Here is a 19141-nt window from a genome sequence, read left to right as displayed (position 1 = left end):
GGACAATATCTAATAATACAGCACAACTGTAGTGCATAAAGAAGCTTTAAAATGCAAAGAGTTAAACTCATAGCAGACAATGAAGGAGAAGTAATGCTGAAATACTATCTTATGGCTGTTTTAATCACAGGCTGTTAACCAAATGCACAATATTGTTGAGCAGGGGTAACTCATACAGGTACGTATTTTTGGGTTCCATCCTCATGCAAACCTTATTTTACCATACTTGGGAAACACCTCCTATTCTTCCTGGGGTAAGTTTTTGCAAGATTTTTTTAAGAAGCTTAACCCAAATTTCATAGCTATGGAGGACAGATGGCAGCAAACTCTCTTTTGTTTGCAGTCTGCATCTGGCTCTGGTTTGCATCTGTCTGTGTTGCTTTGATGTGGGCTGTCTTATATGCAGGAGCTGTGCCTGAGTACCCAGCATAGCTCTACCACTGCCTTGCTACCCACCCTTGGTTTCATCATATGTACCGAGGCCTTCCCTACATGTTTGTGATGTAAATGCCTCCTTGGGAAATGTTTGTTCAAAGCAGGTGAGAGATTCTTCCATCCCTGCCCACTGCTTCACTCCTACACCAGGTAGCTGGCCAGGGAGAAAATGCTTCCTGCACAGCAGATGTGTGACCAACATCCCCTGGTGTATGCCTGCCCGTAAGCCTATTGTATCTGCAGTGAGTGCATAAATACACACAACCTCAGCAGCTTGGCAAATAGACTCGCTGCAGTTTAAGAAATACATGTATAAATGTTTCCATTTCTCGACCCTCTTGTCTGAATTCCTCGGCATAGTATTTAACAACTGTCTTAATTTTCATCTTAAAAAGGAGAGCCAGAAACATCAAAGCTTTCCATTTTCCTGTTTCAGATAAAATATGCTGACATTTCACCCAAGAGGGAGGATTTTTAATAGATCATAGCATTCTTGTCTCTAAATATGTCTTTTTAAAAGCCCATTGATGCTTTCCAGTTTCAAATTCATGCTATTAATAGGTTTTTAAAAAAAAAAAAGGCTTTAGGGGAGAAGAAACTATGTGATTTTGTGATTTTAAGTGTTTCATATAAACAAAGACCAAAACAAAGGCTGTACAAAAACACCTTACTTTTAGTATACAGCAGTTTTACCAAAGGGACTGGTTTCGCCCTGTGTGCACATCAGCATGGAGACTCTGTAAAAACACATTGAGAAAAGCCTTGATTTTATCTGTCCTCCTGGAGTAGGAGAGGAGTGACTGTTAATATCTTCAGGGCCAGTGCTGTCCAAGCAGCACTTTGTCAAAGCCTTTATTTATTCATTTTTGCTGGAGCCGTATCTGAACCAGGTTTAGAGCAGAGAAGGCTATCTTCATGTTAAGAATGTGGTCTTTAGAAACTTAGGTTTTTTTCCAAGTGAGTGTCATTCAAGATTTCGGATTCAAGACCACAGCTGAGTAAGATGCATGGAGCATAGTTCCTTGTGCAACTGGTCCACATTTGAAAGATAAGACAGCAATTTGCTAGAGAGCAGTCAGCCCTCACTAGGCTTTGCACTGGATCTAGCCCAGCAGGTACCCACTGAGGTGTGCTATTGAGACTTTAAAGGCCAAAGCACAGGTTGTTAAAAGTTTAGCCCCTCAAGACATGTAAATCCATCTTTGTCTCACTTTGTTTCTTTGTGCACGTGATGACTTGAGAGTCCTCTGCTGAGAGGACATTTCTATAGCATGGTGAGTCTGAATGAGGTGATGAAAATTCTGGCTGGTAATCAGCTTGGCTGAACACAAAAATTTCACTACCAGCACATCAAATGTGGCAGAAAGCACTAATAGATGGTAGTGCCAATACAAGGAGTAGCAAACTGCAGAAACTGTGGCTGAAGATAGCCACTTATACTGTTTTGGCAACTAACATTTGGAAGCCATGAGCAATGCTGAGTTCATCAAGATGAACTATGAAAGTATGTCACCAGCATCAGCAAGTCTAACTATTAAACATGGCTGCATGGAACAAGAGCATGAGACCTTTTCTGTTATGCAGAAGTCCTAATTCACATAGAAATCACTTTAAATCCTCCTAGACATCCTCTCATGCACAGCACAGTTAAAACCAGTGAAAGCTTGAGTAATTTATAATTTGTGTGTGCATTTTGTGTTGCTTTATGTCCGCTGCCTTACTAAAATCTAATTGCCTGACATCAAATAGGTCATGGAGTGACAAAAATAGTTTGTGCATAGATGCTATGTCTATATATATACACACACTCAAAAACCAGCAAGAGAGCCTTGCCTGTCATGTCAAAAAAGTTTCTATTTTGGGCAAGGTTTGAAGCTTGCTGTTGGTGGTAAATGTTTTCCCTTTGTATGTAGTTTGCACAAGTCAGGTTCTATTCTAGCAACAAGTATGGCATTCAAAAGACACATATGGCATGTTTGGGATGCCTCTGAAATCCAATTTCCTTGAACTGATGATTTCCTGATTAACTCCTCTTTGCAGAAGAGGAGCTGGTTCCTTGAACTAGCATTGCCAATCACTTTGCAAATTCAAAACCAAGGCTCCCCTTTACTGATCAATGCAAGGGAAAGTTTGGTTAGTCCCCTGGCTGACCATTTTTTCCACCAGCTCAATTTCCTTCTTGCCAAGGGGCAAAGTCCTGTTTAGCTTTGAGCTCCTGGCGTTCCTCATCCTATCTGCTGCATTCCTCTAGTGGATTTGGACCAGACAAGGAATATAGGCATGTATGCTGTGTAAAGCATGGCTTTCAACCAGTCCACCTCACTGGTGAATTACTCTGGATAAGCTGCAGCTGCATTAAACAGGAACCAGGTGAGGCTATAGCCACATTTTCAGTGTAGAAAACACAACAAAACTCCCAGGAATAATTCTGTTGGGTGAAGGATATTGATGCCTTTTGCAACAGTGTTGCTGTGTCCTGGCAAACCTTCCACAATTTCTGGAATACTTTTGTTCATATGTTCTAATTTGTGTATGCCCACAAGATGATTTGCGTGTTCATGTTTATGTATACATGCGTCTCTCTGTCTGCCTGTAAATATATGGAAACATATCTGTTGTATAAATAAAAAACATCTTTGATTGATTTAATAGGAGATTAATTTTACACTCCATGAAAAACATTACATTTAGAGCACACTGATCTTTTGTTTTTGAAGCTTTAAAAAGTTTATAAACTTTAGTCCTTCTAGAACATGCCTTATTAGTTACAAGAAATCCACACTTCAGTTCAAAATTTCAGTTCTTGCAGGACTTGCTAATTTGCAAATTTTAGACTCTTGGTTTTATTAGGAACTAAAAAGAACTTCATATTAAGGTATTGATGGTAAATAAACTGTATACTGTGCAACTGACACTCCTCAATGTGAAAGACCTGACATCTAAATAAAGAGCTGATTGGTTGTTAATCAACTGCCTGAAGCAGTAAGCAGAAATTCGGTGGGGACAAGCAAAGACAGCTTCTTCTCAATCTTCAGATAGTTTTTGTTCAGTCTGTACCTAAGATATGGGATTTTTTTACATTGCAGTCAAAAGCTCTTCGGGAAAAATGGCTGCTACAGGGAATTCCTGCTGGCTCTGCAGAAGAGGAAGAAGCCAGAAGGAAGCAGTCAGAAGAGGATGAGCTGAAGGTGAAAAGGCTGGAAGAAAACATACACAGGTAGGGACAGCTTCCTTTAGCTTTGCCTAAGAACAGTCACTCCCATGAAGGCTGGAGATCTTCCTTGCCCAGGTCCCCATCTCTGGCAGCAGCTGATGGCAGCTGCCCAGGCAAGACTATAAAAGGCAGTCACACATACAGCCAAATACACCCAACATTTGTCTCCTAGATGTCCATGTTGTTCAAGATAGAGTCATTGTGTTATCTTCGTGTTTACTGGGCTTTTATGGATTTCTTTCATGAGGTAGCTAAACAGAGGGCCAAGTTCCCCCTTCAGATGCATGTGTATGACTTGATCAACACCCAAGAGATTCTCCATTCCTTTACACCTCCTACAGCCAAAATGAGTTCAAAGAGGGAGAGCATCCTTTTGCACTCACTTCACTGGTGCAAGTGACATTTTGAAATGCAACAGCCAATGCCACCAGCAGATCAAATACTTACTGCTTTCAGAAGCAAGGTTTGGGTGTTAGAGTGATTTCCTTTTACCAGTTTCCCATTGCAGTCTGAGTTGACATTTGTCCTCTTTTTTGTGTTTTTCCTTGTTTTGTTACAAACAAAGGGCTCTAAAGGAATAAAAGGCTCATAAGGAAAGTGTTTTTAATTCTCACAAGGCAAATTCCAGAGCTGCTTCTACCATTTAGATTATGTAAATTTAGAATTTTTTCAGCTGGCAAAAGCTGGCGAAACTTGGCAACACAACTTTTACAAATATGTCAGCTGAGGGTACAACAGAGAAAAGGGAATAGGACCGGTAGTCCAAGGGTTGAGGTATTAACTTAGCATCTGGTGAACTCAATTTGCCTTATGGCAGGTTTCTTGTGAAATTTCTTGCAGAAGTCAATGAGAATGTTTCTTTGGGGATATAGACAAGCAGATCTACCCTAAGCCTGGACAATGCTAAATAACTACTATGTGGAAGATATTGATCAGCATGAATGTAAGAGTTACCTCATGCTACTAGTCTTTGTCCTGTGAGTCACGTTAATTGAAACTGGTCTGTATTGTTCTTTTACATTTTTGGTAACATAAGGCAAGAAAACTTTTTAGATTTCATATGATATCTAATGTTTTACTTCATAAATTAATATTGTATATGGAAAGAATACATGGACTGTGCTTCAGAAATATGTACTGTAATACATATTTCATCTAGTGCTGAAAGATGCTAAGAGCCCTGACCCCATCCAGCAAAACATGTCAGAGAGTGGCTAATTTCAGCTATATGAGTTCCACCACTGAAGGCAGTGAAACCTCTTTGTTTAATTAGTTTAAAGTGTAGGATGAAGGACTGTGTAAAACCTTTGCTCCTATGGTTTGCTTTTTTGCTTCCTTAACTGCAGCCATGAAATCAAAAATTTGAATATTTGAAAGTAACTGAACTCTCTTCTTCTGTAATCACTTACTTGTCAAATGACAGGTTAGCTGCTTTCTCCTGAATTGAGGTGACATTTGTGTGAAAGCCTCACTAACATACTTAATTTCTCTGTTGTCTTTCTAAGGGAATTCCAAAACCAGTAAAAAAGTAATTTAATTTAAATGAGAAAATATTACATCTGAACTGTAAAGATTAGACAGCAGAGATTGAGGTCATTAGTCTAATTACTATGTACATCCATGACAACATGGCATATCCACAGCCCATCAAAACAGGCTAAGGTAAATGGCTGTAGAAGGGGCAACAAGAGAGAAGACATCAAGCACATTATCTTGAGGAATGAAGTAGAATGGACTCATCCTGAAAGTATTCTTCTTGCTGTCTGTACACTACATTTTCCCTCTGCATTCCCAGGAAAGAATCAAGGGGGGATTGTTCATCTGTTCATGTTTGCAGGGAATCAATGGCCCTTTGAAAGTGCACTCTGCACTATCCAGGGGAACCCTGTGAAAAAGCCCAAACCCTCTCAACAAAGGTGACAGAGGACAGACTAAGCTGATTCATGAGGAGGATAGAAAATTCAAGACCAGCCCTAAGCCTGATTCCACAGGACTCTAAAACCACTGTGCCATGCATCTTGCGTATTCATTAATGTCACACTGCATCATATGTGCAAGCACAGAGCAGCTACAGTATCGATATGTCTGTGAAAAAGTATTGGGACACACATGCTGGAAAAAATATATAAAAATACATAATATATTATTAAAAATATATCCTTTGCATTTCCTCTCGGATCAGGTTGAAGCTTACTTGTGAGGAACAATGTCCAGCACCTGCTGGCAGCCAGAACCCATTACCCTGCTTTAAGAATGGGAAGTCATCCCTTTTCTCTTGCAGCAGAGCATCCCATCATCATGACAGAGAACACCATTTCTTCTACTCACACTGAAGCACTCAAAAAGGTTCCTTTCTCATATCCCTGCTTTTACTACATGAACAACTGTGGTACAAGAGAACTATCCATCGCTATTTACAGGCCAGCTGTAACCAGTAGGTCTGAGAAGCTTGGTGAACTGTGGCCCTTAGAACAGAAAACTGAGAGTGTTTGAGGCCAGACTAGCATTCCTAAATGAGGATGTAGCCTCATGTAGGTGGGCTTATGTAGCTGGTGGCTCATAAGGATGTGTGCTATCCAGAAAAGACCAATACCTTTTGGAGAAACAGTAAAGCTAGCACTGGGTTTGTGGATGGTCTTTAAGGCCTTTTACATCACACAAATTCTTTTGCTGGGTGTTGCTCACTCTAGTTCAGTTTTAAGTTACTCTCTCACTAAAATAATACATTTTGCAAGATGTAAACATGCTTCTAATGCTTATTCTTAAGCTAGTTTAACCAGATCTCCTTTGTGTGGGGAGTGTTTAATTTCAACTGAGGCAGTAAAAATGTGTAAGAGTACAGACTGCTTCTTATTTATTAGACTTCTGTGTTATTTTGTCATGATACAGGAAATCATGTACTTCAGCTTGTAGCTTGTAAAGATATGTGCATGACTGAGCTTAGACATGAGTAAGTGTAATGATTTAATGAGCTTCCTCATCTGCAAAAGCATTTTGAAGCATCAAAAAAAGAGGAATAAAGCAGAAAAAATAATGCAATGTAAATAATTTAATGCTAGTATAATGCTGCTAGTTAACATCAGGAGGGCATAGAAGTACATGATGTACATATAAGTTAAAAAACAAAGAGTGTAAGATTAGGACAAGATGCAGGCATATGAATGGTGTAACTGTGGATTACCAGCAGAACAGTGATTTGACAGTTGGCATTAGTTTAATATGTTTAGAACCCTTGTAACCAAGAATGCAAAATGAAAATCAAGGAGTCAAAAGGGCTGAATTATTTTGATCCTGGATTTCCACACTCCTGCTTGCCTGACTTCAGTCTTCAGAGTAACACAAGATGCTCCATGTAAAAATCCTTTTTCTCTTGCATTTCTTTTTAAAAAGTGGTTGGTCCAATGGACTTAATGGAACTTAAGAAGACTGAACCCCTTATTCAACATTCATGGAGTCTTTAGTGGACTGGATGTCTGTCAGTAGTGAAATAATGTTGTTAAATGTTTGAAACCTGTCTGGAAGACTAGTGGCAGCATTATGTCAATGTCAGAGTGAAGCCAGACATAGATATCTTTTCACACAAACTTTAAATATATTTAGTTTTTTTATGTTTGTATAAAGATCCTGGGTCAATGGTAGAGGAAGGCAGACATTTCTGAGCATCTTTCCCATTGTTACAAAGTACAAAAGTGATCTCCTGTTTTTTGCAGCTACCTTAGATTTGAGTAAATTATAGTAAAGGAGTCAAAAATGAATGAAAAGCATTCCCCTTCCCTTAATTTTATTCTCCAAATCACAGACCTGAAAGAAATTATTTGGGATAGCATTGATAGAGATTCCAAATCAACTTCCACAGACATACTTGTGTGTTGTAGGTGAAACAAGTGCTGCAATGTGTTGCATGCCTCCCATGGTTTGGTTTTTTTTACCACATGATAGTCTGGGTGTTTTGCAGCAGTGAATGGAAAGTTGGCATTTGACATCTGAATATGATACAGGCAGTATTCACATAACAGAGCTGCCCACCCAAAGCCTGCTAATCTTTCACAGCATTTCAAATGCTCCCAAAATTACTTTGTTATATTAGATTAAATTATAGTTCATAGCTGGTGGCCTGTGTTTTCTACAAAAGATGAAGGGCTTTTGTTGCTCTGAAGCTTTTGAGTAGCACGGAAAGAAAAAATACTCTTTATCTCCCTGCCTGATGATGAACACTTGCCTGAAGTACCAGGACTGGATTTATTGTGGTTCCTGGAGTAAAGAAAACCAGTGAAATAAATGTTCAGCAAAGTGGCATATCCCTCCAGTAATCAACAATGCATTTGTTCACCTTGGATGAGGAGGTGCCAAACAACTCCAAGGAGTGATGAATTATTATTTTAGCCATTTTGGACATGTGGACCAGGCAGACAATTTAAACCAGTGGATTCTGGATCCCCAAAATGTACACACAAGAGCCACTTGTGGCACTTTGGCACTGTGACAGCTCTTGCAGGTGAAGCAGTGCAGGACACAGGCCAAGGAGTAAGTGGATCCCTTGCTCTTTGCTCAGGACTACTCAGCTGTCAGCACATCCAAGGTCCTAATGCTTGCAAAAGCCCTTTGGGGTTGTGAAATGCTTCACCTTTCTGCATGGTGGTGATAAGCCTTTGCTGTATCACCTCTAGGAGAAAACTTTTCCATGGTGGTCCAGCATGGAGGGAGAGCTCCAGTGTTAACAATGGGAAGGTCTGTGCTTTGGCCCATAGGGCATGAGCTCTTTCCTGGGGCAAGCACACCCTTGATGGTTCTTGCTATCTTGCTGATGTGGGCAGTATCACTTGCCAGGGGACAGTGTACAAATAACGAATGGGACAGGACTGTTGCGGAATGTGTCTCGAGCGATTTTATTTTCTAGCATCAGTCCCACTACATGGTTATGACAATGGGAAGGTGCCAACAGCTCACATCCTAGGCAGCAGACAAAGAACTTAATGTTACAATTTACATTAAAAGTTTTTTGACCAATACACAAAGTAAAAACATATTGACAGTAGTTCTATCCAACTACAATAAGCACATGTACCTTTGGTTAAAACAATGCTTGCTTATTTTGAATACAATACCTGCTTGTAAGCCTTAAGATACGATGCACAGAGCTCCATTATTAAGCTTAGAACTTCCTAGTATCTCGCTAGATATACTTTTCTGTAGCTTAGGGAGTTATTCTAGATAAGTGTTAATACACTGACCATTTTTCTATTTGTCCTTACTTTTCTACTTCTTGTATAATTTTTCTGCTGGCAAATCTTATGGTTACTGCTTAGCTCTAACCACAGCTCTGCTGTCTCTGAGGCCTGCCTTTTGCAGCTTTCCCAAAAACCCTCTGATTTTAAGGATTCCCAAAATTCCCCTTCTCGATTCAACTGAAAAGAAACTTTCGTAACCATGTCATTTATTAACTAACCAGCGTTTCATAGCTTTACTATAACATATGTGGTTTTATTCTTGCTTAAAGCATCCTTTTTGCTCGCATTAAGCATTGCTATATTACAACACAGCAATTTTAATGCTGTGAAAGTTTAGTGAGTTTAAAGAGCGTAAGTCATATTTGATAGCAATTACAAGTCATTGTTCAAAAAAGTCTCACTGGTTCTAAGGTTTTAATTCAAAACCTTCTTCATATCTATACATTCATCCACTATCTCTGTAAGATTTACAGAAGTCTCTGTGATTCCATTTCCTACCTCTCTCTCATATGATAAAAACTTCTTTGATAGTTTTGTCCATCATTTGTTATACACACCGAAGTATGTAAGGTATCACTACTAGTATCACCACTAAAACACCCAATACATATGAACCTATTTTACAGCGTTCCCTTAGCCAAGGTACAAAGCTCCATTCTTTTCATGAGCTAATTTTTGGCAAAAGATCCTCTCATATTTATCAATTTTAAAATTTTGCTTTTGACCTTTAATAAAAATTTCACCTTTGAAAATCCAATAGAAGATGTCTATAACATAACAAAACAAAAAGCATGCTTTTGCCAAAAATTAGCTCTACGAAACCAACAATCGACATATTTATAAGTAGCATAAAATCAGAGTTTGCAGGTTCCACCGATGAACAAGGAGCGTCAGGCTTGACCCGTGATCCCCCTGTTCGGCTCACATCTGCGTACTTGCTTCTACGGTCTTGGACTCGTCAACAAGTTCTGGGGTGTGATATGGTTTGACATTTTTCACTGGGACCGACTTAATTCCTGCACCTGTAGAGACAGAAGCATAGCCTTTGCCCCAGGTGATTAATCGGAAAAGACCTTCAATTTGTCCTGTCTCAGGGTTTCTAATTAAAACAGGGAGATTTTCTTTCAGTTTCACCTGTGTGTTATTTGAAAAATGCCTAAAAATTGGTTGATCAGTTTCTGCAACAGAGCTGTTTAAGAAATTACAAACATATGAAACTTTGTCCAACCCCATCTGTGGTGTGGACAGACCATTGTTCTACTTGTCCTTACTTTCTACTTCTTATGTAATTTTTCTACTAACAAATCTTTTGGCTACTGCTTAGCTCTAATTGCGGTTCTGCTGTCTCTGAGGCCTGCCTTTACAGCTTTCCCAAAAACCCTCTAATTGTAAAGATTCCCACAGGCAGGTAGAAGATGTATGCAGATAACCCCTTCCTCCCAGCAACTCCCATCTCAGAGTGCTGAACTGAAAGATGCCTAATGGAATGAAGTGCAGGAGAAGCACAGCTTCCAAGAAAAACACTTAACCTGAGAGACCAAAATAGATGCTGATTGTAAGCTTACATGATGCAAAATAGATGCTGAATGTAAGCTGAATATAAGCTTACCACCTCTCCCAAGAAAAAGGTGCCTTGGTTGTACACTCTGTTGTTCTACTGTGCTTCATCTCTGTCTGCTTACTGGTATTATACATAAGTCCAAATCTAAGTGGAAGCAGATGCAAAATATGGTAGAATGTATTCAAATTTGGCAGAAACATTGTCCTCTCCCATTACTGCAATTGAATTTTACAGGTAAATGCTTAGATTTGAGTTCTATAAGAGAAGCTGGGCTAGGCCATGAGAAGAAAACCCTCCCCAGGCTGATTTGATATGGAGAAAATAAAATCTTCTTAATACATCTTATTAATAGACTATGAGTGCCTCACAGATCTGTGATGCTAGATGGGGTCTGTGCTAAAATCTCTTCTCACTGAAGAGTCCAGCAAGTACAGATTCATGGTTCAGCTGAGGTTGTTGCAGCTGCTGCACCTTCAGCATTTTCTCTCCTTCAGGCATCAATTGTTTCATTTCTTTCTGATGCCAGTGTTTGTTTCCTGCATCTTCTTTCCATGATAAAAACCTAGTATGTTTCAGACTGGGAGCTCTGAATCTAATTTAGTCTATCTTGCACTGTCACCTATAGTTTTTGCATGACACAGAGAGAGAAAGAGAACTTAAGACAGATGCATCTGCACTCCTTCAAGAGAAGGGTCATCTGATGTCAAAAACAGCTGCCCAAACCTCCCCTGTAGCAGACAGTGTAAGCTGGGACCAGAGATGCTATAAACTTCTCCTTAGCCAGGTCTCAGCCATTTTCCTTCAGTCTTAACCTCCAGAGAGATATGAGCAGGTCCTGAAATTATGCTAGTGCAGAGAACAGTGTGTCTTATTTTGCAACTTCACATTGATGGCAGATGGAGAAAATTATCAGGACCATTTTTTATTCAGCATTTTCGGCTTTTACCTAGAATGCCAGATGCAGCTGTAGGCAAGCCTTCAGTCTACCTCCATATGCTTCCCATCTGACCAGTTCTGTTGGGTGAGCTCTGTAAGAGTGAACTTGCAAGAATGTCTCCTCATGGCCATGCAGTGTCTTCAAATTCTGCTCACCTAGTGAGGGAATATCAATCTTTCTGTAAAGGGGTAGCTGTTTATCCCCAAGCCTTCTGTCTTGTTCTCCACTAGTATTGATCAACACCAGTTCTCATGTGCTGTAGGTCTTTCAGCAATCCCTTGGAACAGTGGTTTACAAAAGAGCACAAACTTCACCTCCCATTGTGCTCTTGATGAGGTTTATTTATTATATGTGATACATTTCTTAGAAAAATAGAGACCAAAACAAAACCAGACAAAAAGCCTAAAACCCAGGAAATTTCAGGTTTTCAAAGGAACTTGCTCTGCAGTGTGATTAGAGAATTTCTCAGAACTTGCATGATGATGTAAGAAAAGCAATGAGTTAGAGGTTGCTGGGTGGCAATGGATTTGAAGCTTTTTCATATGGTATAATATATTCAGACGTAACACTTAAAAAAAAGAAACAACAAGCCAACACTAAAAATAATAACTGACAGGGGTTTCCTGAAGCAGTGAACTGTATTATAATATGGAGTGTGGGAAACTGTTGAACTTCATTACGTCCAAATTAAATATTAATCATAATCCAAATGAGATAGTTGCCTGGAGTAAAACAAAACTGATTAGAGTCCATTTCTTTCCTTGTTATGCTTACTTTTGCTGGGGATGTCTGGTTGGTTTGTTTTCCTTGCATGCCAGCCCTAACACAGGGTAGTACAGGTGAAACAGTTCCTTACATACAGTTGGTTCATACAGCACTTGGTAGATGACAAAAAATAAAATAGTGGAAATTCTATAACAGGAAGAGAAGTTTGTTTGAAGGTAACCTACATGTGCACAATCTTGAAAGACATGACAAACCAGGAGTGTATTTAGAAACAGAAGGCAGAGAGTTAGGCAACAGCATGAATTTGTTTTTTTGCTTTACAAGATCATTAGTCTCTCTCTAAATTAAATCAGAGAACTTCTCTCTTCCCTGCCAAACCACTCTTTATGTGCTGGACATAGAGTCTAGAACATTCTAGTGTGCGTGTCTGTCTGTGTAGATAATTCTGAGGTCAGGATATGCAGTGTACATGCACACATGTTCACACACATGGTCACAGAGCCAGGGAAGACACAGCTGCAGTTCTGGTCCTCAATATTCCCCTCTCCCAATGGCCCAGGTTCATCCTGTTGAGATTTGGGAACTTAAATAAATCACCTACATTGAATCATCATCTCATGTGGGCCCCCCCATGCAGTCGGTGAGGGAACAGCATCACCTCTGTGGCCTGTGTAAGCCTCTCTCTCTCTCTTGACTTCAGGCACCTCAGTTAAGTGCCTCAAGGGCAATGTGTGGAATTTAAGCCTTGATGTTTCTTCCTGCACAGACACCGTCTACTGCGCCTCTGGGCACTACCGTGATGCAAATATTCATCAATAACGATTACTTATGTGTCTGATGCATCATCTGTTTATGACCCCAGGCTCTGCCCTGTCCCTCTTGCTATCTCCAGCACTGACACGTTCTTCTGCAGAGCTGTGCTGGTGCTGAGTAGTTGGAGGTGGGGCAAGGTGCAGTGTCTGGAGCCACCCAGTGGGCACTGGCAGTCTGAGCCTCGATTTTTAAAAATCCGCAGTCTGAAAAGCATGTCACTTTCCCTGTCGGGTATTTTAACTTCTGCAGTGCATGAATCCTCAGGCAAAAAATAAAGAAAATCCCCATCGATGGTGCACTGAAGGTAAGGAAGGACTGGATGTGCAGTAAGGAATCCTAATTGATAAGAAAGGGACACATGTAATGAGTTTCATTGAGAATTTGCAGTTAAAGAAAAAAGTCCCAAGGCATGTTCAGGCACGTTCAGGAACAGAGAGTAATCTGCTTACATGTATCATGGTCTCACTTTAAAAATGCAAACAAGCTGTAACAGAGAAGTTAGTGCATTCAGAAAAAACAGTAGACATCCAAGAATACAACTGATGTGGTCAAAGTAACAACAATGGCCATTCAGAGCACTTGGACCAGCATGTTACAAAGGTAAAACATGCTCATTCCCATGTACAGGCTTGTGGTATATGGCTCTATGGTGTAAGATACCGAGGAATCAGGCCCCAGCACCAGATTGCTATAAGAAATCAAAGTACAGAACTGACTTGGTATGACATGTGCACAGAGGCAGCAAAACCTTTCGGGGAGAGATAGGGACTAGTAAGTGGAAGAAGTGAGAGACTTTGTACAACAGATCCACATGGATTTAAATAATTTCAAAGTAAGACTTGCATGGCATCTGCTGTGACCTGTTGTGGCCACAGGGGAAAAAGGACTTAACAAAGGTGTCAGGAGAACTTTCAAGCAACAGAGGAGGGGAAGATAGGGAGGAAAGAAGGAAAACTCAAAAATTTTGCAAAACCAACAACATAAAATATTAGTTCAAAGTCAGATAAAGCAGAACTTTACCAGGGACTTCTATGTAATCAATACCCAGAGCTTCAGTTAGGACATCTGAACAAAGCATCTTTTGTGCTGCAAAGTTTGGTCAGCAAGGTCAAGCAACTGGAGTATTGCATTATGACATTAGAACTTCCTTAATGTCTTAGAAAGACTATTTGGAGTGAAAGGTAAATTCCAGTTTACCAGGCATTGGAGTCAGACTTGGACAAAGTTCATGCTTCTTTTTAGAAGTCTTTCAGCCAGTGAAGACTACTTGATATGCAAGGAGTTGTAGCTATGAGACAGTGGAAGAGAGGTATATACTGAAATTGTTCCTCCTGGATACTACCCATGTGAAAGAATCTGTGGACAAGGGTCTGATATGCTCTAGGTGCCAGTAACGTGGGTCTTCTGGGGCTTGAATGGGGATCTGTTCTCCCTTCTCTGTAGCTGTCAGTCTACCTCAGGACAAATTCACCTAAATACAGAGTCTTAAGAAGGCAAGTAAATTCAAAAACAAAATATCTGCCAAGGAAAAGACTATCTGAAACAGATGAAGCTGATTGTGAATAAGTGGATCACTGGTGAAACTTCAGAAAGCTGTAAAAACAGTTTTTAGATTGTAAATGGTCTGAAAGACCTGGCAGAGCAATACCATGTTCATGCTGTCCCATTCCTAGGAAAATGAATTTAGTCTTCCATATGAAAGTTTGTTAAATTATGCCAACTCTATTCTAAAACATGTTTACTAATGCAGCTAAGCAAGCAAAGCTTCCCTTTGTGGACTGATGTTTTTACCAGCAAAAAGTATGGCCACTTAAATGGAGTGGCTTCTGTAGGCAGAGGTTATTGTACCCATGTACTTACCTGTCTACTAGAACACATACTGAAATAAAATGTTTTTAATAATAACCTACTCTCTGTGCAAAACCAGTACATAAATGGGAAAGTTTGCAGTCATTGCTAGTAGAGAGAGTCACAGAGACCAAATCTTTGTATCCTGCATTTGTCGAAACAATGTAGGTGGTGCAGAACATTTCTCTGGGAATTGCCTCAAGGAGAGAAATCAGCCATGAGAGGATGAAGTGCAGAATTACTCCTGGGTTAAACCCTTACCTCTACCAAAGACTGCTTGCATTATTTGAAGTAAGGGACTTCAGCAGTTCTTCCACATCTTGTACTCCAGTGTTCACTTGTGCAATTATCTTTCTCACACATTTAGTATGATGTGAACTGAGCTCTTTGGTACAGGAATTGCTTCTCATTGTATGAAGAGAACTTCATGGATGCTCCTTAGAATACCAAGTGAAATTTGCTGTTCAGAATTCTTCACATTTTTCTCTTATTTTGCAGTGGCAGCTGAGATATCATGCTTCTGAAGACATAAGGTGCCTCAGGCCCATGGTGTGACACCTGCATAAATTAAATAGCTTTTGTTGGTAATTCCTAAAGGAGTTCTATTTTTTAATTCAGCTGTCAAAATCCAGTTCTCAGCAATTGACGAATTTCTTTAACATGATAGTGGTTTCATCTTTGCCCATTAACCACTGGGTTTGTTTTATTTCTTCTTTTTCTCCTGGTGTCACTCTATATACAGTGAGTCAGGAATCCAGGATTCCTACTGGATCTCTGGGGGGTTGCATTACCCCACCCTGTGCTGTGCACAGTAGTATATACTCTTTGCTGCAAAGACTTTAGATGCATTCCACCAAGGCAAGCAATGACTAGAAAAGGAAATGGGGACCAGAAGCATGGACTAGAGCCTAGGTTTTCCAAGCTTGAGTGACCTATCAAGTAGATAAGTAAGTCTATAACCAACTGGTGAACTCAAATTGTAACACAGATCTTTAACACCAGAAGAAATGTTTGTTGTCTGCAGATACCAGAGAGAGAAAACAATTCCAGCTCTGACCCTGACATCTTTGATTGTAGCTCAGGGAAAATTTTCTAAATGGTGGAGTTATTGCTGGGTTGTTTAAAGAAATTTTTGTTTGTAGGAAACCCATTTGGGAAACATGAACTTGACTACAGAACCTTAACTGCACAAAGTGTGAATAGATGGATATTCCAGTAATCATGGATTACTGGTAATACGTAAGCATATGGTAAGGGAGCATATAACACTCATGTCAAATAAGAGACCAGAGAAAATAACTTATAATTAAATCTTGGAGCCCTAGGCTTATATTAGAAGTTTTCCATTCAGTTTTAATCTTGTACATTTTAAAAAACATACTTAGAAAACTTTCCTAGTATGAGTCCATCTTTTGCCTCATTTCTGCTCTTTATTTGAAGGTACTCATTAATCAGGAAAGTGAATTTCACACTAGTGATCCTTCCAAGAATCTACATTGCAATCAGGATGTGGGTGGGCAGTCTGGTTTTCAGTAAGATGTTCTTCTGTAAGTCCATTAGATAAAGGAGCAGTCTTAGTAACCCAGGTAATGTTTGTTGAGACTTTCCGTTGAACACAAAGCTCTTAGCTCCCAAAAATAGAAGGGCAATATGAAATACTACTAAATTACAGCAAAAGTCTAGGGGTTTTCTGACTTGTCTGATGACCTCTGAGCCTTGTGACTTAGCACACCTGGAATTAGCCCAGATAGGGTTCCTAAATTTAGAAATGCATTCCAGCATCAGCTGCTGCAGAGCAACAGTGTGTCACCAGAAAAACAGGGCATGTAAATTTCATCTTGCTTGCAGCACCCAAGTGGGGAAACCAGAGTAATCTGTTCACCCTCCAAACATCATTCCAGAGGAGTTGTACGAGGCTAGCCATTGATTTGGTCCTGCAAGGACAGCCCAGCTCACTGTCAGAAGTTACACCCAGCAATAAGACATCACTTCTGATGTGGGGGAGTGCTTCATATTTGTTAAACTGGCAGTCCAGTTTTGATGCTATAGGATTTTCAGCCAAGAAAATAAATAAAAGGCAAAATAGCATCATTCTGACTTCAGGAAATGTTGCAGCAGGAGAAAACAGTGAAGTTACCACAGGAGTTACATGTGTACCCTGTTTATGCCCCAGAACATGCAAGGGAAACGCCTCATGCCTTTGAGCTCTTACCCCATTGATATCACCTTTTGGGGAGAGCGGTGGAGAACTGCAGGATGTTATCATGCCAAGAACACAATGATCCTCAGCTCTGTTTTCTTCTTGTGAAATCACTTACTTTTTGTACTTTCACTTAGTCACAATCTAAAATTTCCTGCCTGCCAAAGGCTGGAAGTAACGACCACATCAGGTGTAACTTGTTATGTCACACATATGGTCATTGAAAGGCCAGTTTTAAGGCTATGGGCAATGTTTTGTAATCTTCCAGGCAGGCAGCAGTGGTCAATTCTCCCTTTATCATCTTTTAGACAAGTAATTTCAGGAGCAACTACCCTACATTCAAAACCCCCATGTTATTCTCTGCTCTTTGCTACTTAAAAACAGCTTTACAAATGCGAGTCATTAATTATATTGATGCTATGCCACAGAAAAATCATCCTGTTTTCCTAGCCCTGTTAGGGCTATTGGGTAGATTATTTCATGTATGTCTAGCATCAGAGGTCAGGTAAAGAGTCCAGCTTGGTCTGGACAGCAGTCGTTGAAAATGGTGTAGATTCCCTGGAAGAATGAATTGAGAACAAGTTCCAGTAATTGAAGCGTTCTTTGCATAAACAAGTTTCAAGAACTTGTTTTCTTCTTACCAGCTATTTTTTTTTCTAAGTGTTTGTAGTACATTGTTTCTACCCAGACACCTTCAATCATCAGGGATTGGTACAGTCAAAATTATACCACCTAAGGCAATACAAAACCTCAGGTGTAGTATAGAGACACTGTGTTACACTGGTTTGTTAAATGCTTTTATTTAAAATTTACAGTGCATGAACAGAAAATATGACCAAATCAGACCAATGTTCACCATGTAAACTCTTCATCCATGCCTCAACTTTTTCCTCTCTACAGAATGGGAATGTAATAGCTAACAAGTGCTTTGATAACCTGCAAACAATTAGCAGAACACATGAGAGCCACATCCTCATGGCCTGGCCTACAGTGTCCAAGGCTACTGTGGATCCCCGGACCAAACAGATTTCCTGCTCACAGTATAAGTGGCTACATGTTACTTTTTGCGAGGCCGCTATTGCACTGCGTTTTGTAGGCACTCATTCCACTCTTCAGGCATCTCAAAGAAGAAAGGAGAATGGAACATCTACTACTGTTCTCTCTTGAATGCAAATGGAGGCCAGGAGAATGCACTGTGGTTGTTGGGAAGTGAAAACTCCTGCTTAAATGGAGTATGTGACAAATGAAGACATTTAATGAACAAGATGACTCTTACAGGTGGCTCCTTGGTGGAGCTGTGCTTTGTCAGGCCCTCCACCAAACACCACCAGAACTCCCTTGGGCACCAGGTTCTCTTTATGTGGCACTGGAATGCTGTTGGGTTTGCACAGTTAAATCACAAATTTGCTTACTTCAGTGGAGCTGTTCTTGACTCGCCTCAATTGCAAACAAGAGAATAAAGCTTTTCTTTTACCAGATCAACAACAGCTGTGAAACATGACTCAAGCAAAGCAAGGTGTCTGATATTCCTTCCTTATTTCCAGTGCTTATTTTGTCATACGAAATGTGTGTAGGGCAAAGTTGCAAAATTACCTATCCTGAAAATGTCTTTTTTCTTGTTAAGAATGCTGGTATTTAATAATTTCCCAGCTTCATTAGGTGGCTTGTCTTACCACTTACTGCATCAGGACAGACTGCATCATACTGCTGTCTTAAATGAGTAATGCATTGATATTTTTCCATCTTAGCAGCCCCTGCTGAGCCACCTCATCTCCCCAAAAAGGCATTTGAAAAACATGATGCAATGACCCAGCATTTCTGAAAGGTGATTTCTTCCTCATTAGTCTTTGCTTTACCTGCTGCTGAGCAGAAAAGGATGCAGTGCAATAAGAGAAAGAAATACTGATACCTTGTGTTTCGTTAGAGAAGAGATAGATTGTGCTTAGTGATCTCTGACTGTACTGCTTGTTGTTTTGTAAGCTATACAGATATCTGAAAGTACTGTGCGTGAACAAAGCTGAAAACGGGTTGCAAGTGGGCTTTCAAATTCCTTTCTCTAAATATGAATAACCTTCATTCAAAAAACAATCATTATGGAAGCGACATATACTACAGATAGATGAAATTTTTCATTCAGATATTAAATATGTGACTATTTTTGTTGGCACAAAAATTATAT

At 39.9% G+C, this 19141-nt stretch overlaps 1 protein-coding gene across 1 annotated transcript in view; it reads left to right on the top strand.

Moving 5' to 3' along the window:
• Positions 1-19141, top strand: part of LOC128781595 (paralemmin-2-like) — a 124469-nt gene that overhangs the window by 57225 nt on the left and 48103 nt on the right. The window contains exon 3 of the mRNA XM_053931272.1: positions 3522-3652. Coding sequence (XP_053787247.1) covers positions 3522-3652 — 131 coding nt within the window. The remainder of the gene's footprint in view (positions 1-3521; positions 3653-19141) is intronic.

This window comes from Vidua chalybeata, chromosome Z (assembly GCF_026979565.1).
Source record: "Vidua chalybeata isolate OUT-0048 chromosome Z, bVidCha1 merged haplotype, whole genome shotgun sequence".
NCBI classification, from domain to species: Eukaryota; Metazoa; Chordata; class Aves; order Passeriformes; family Viduidae; genus Vidua; species Vidua chalybeata.
The sequence above is the reverse complement of the archived record's forward strand: the minus strand, read 5'-3'. Positions and strand labels throughout refer to the sequence as shown.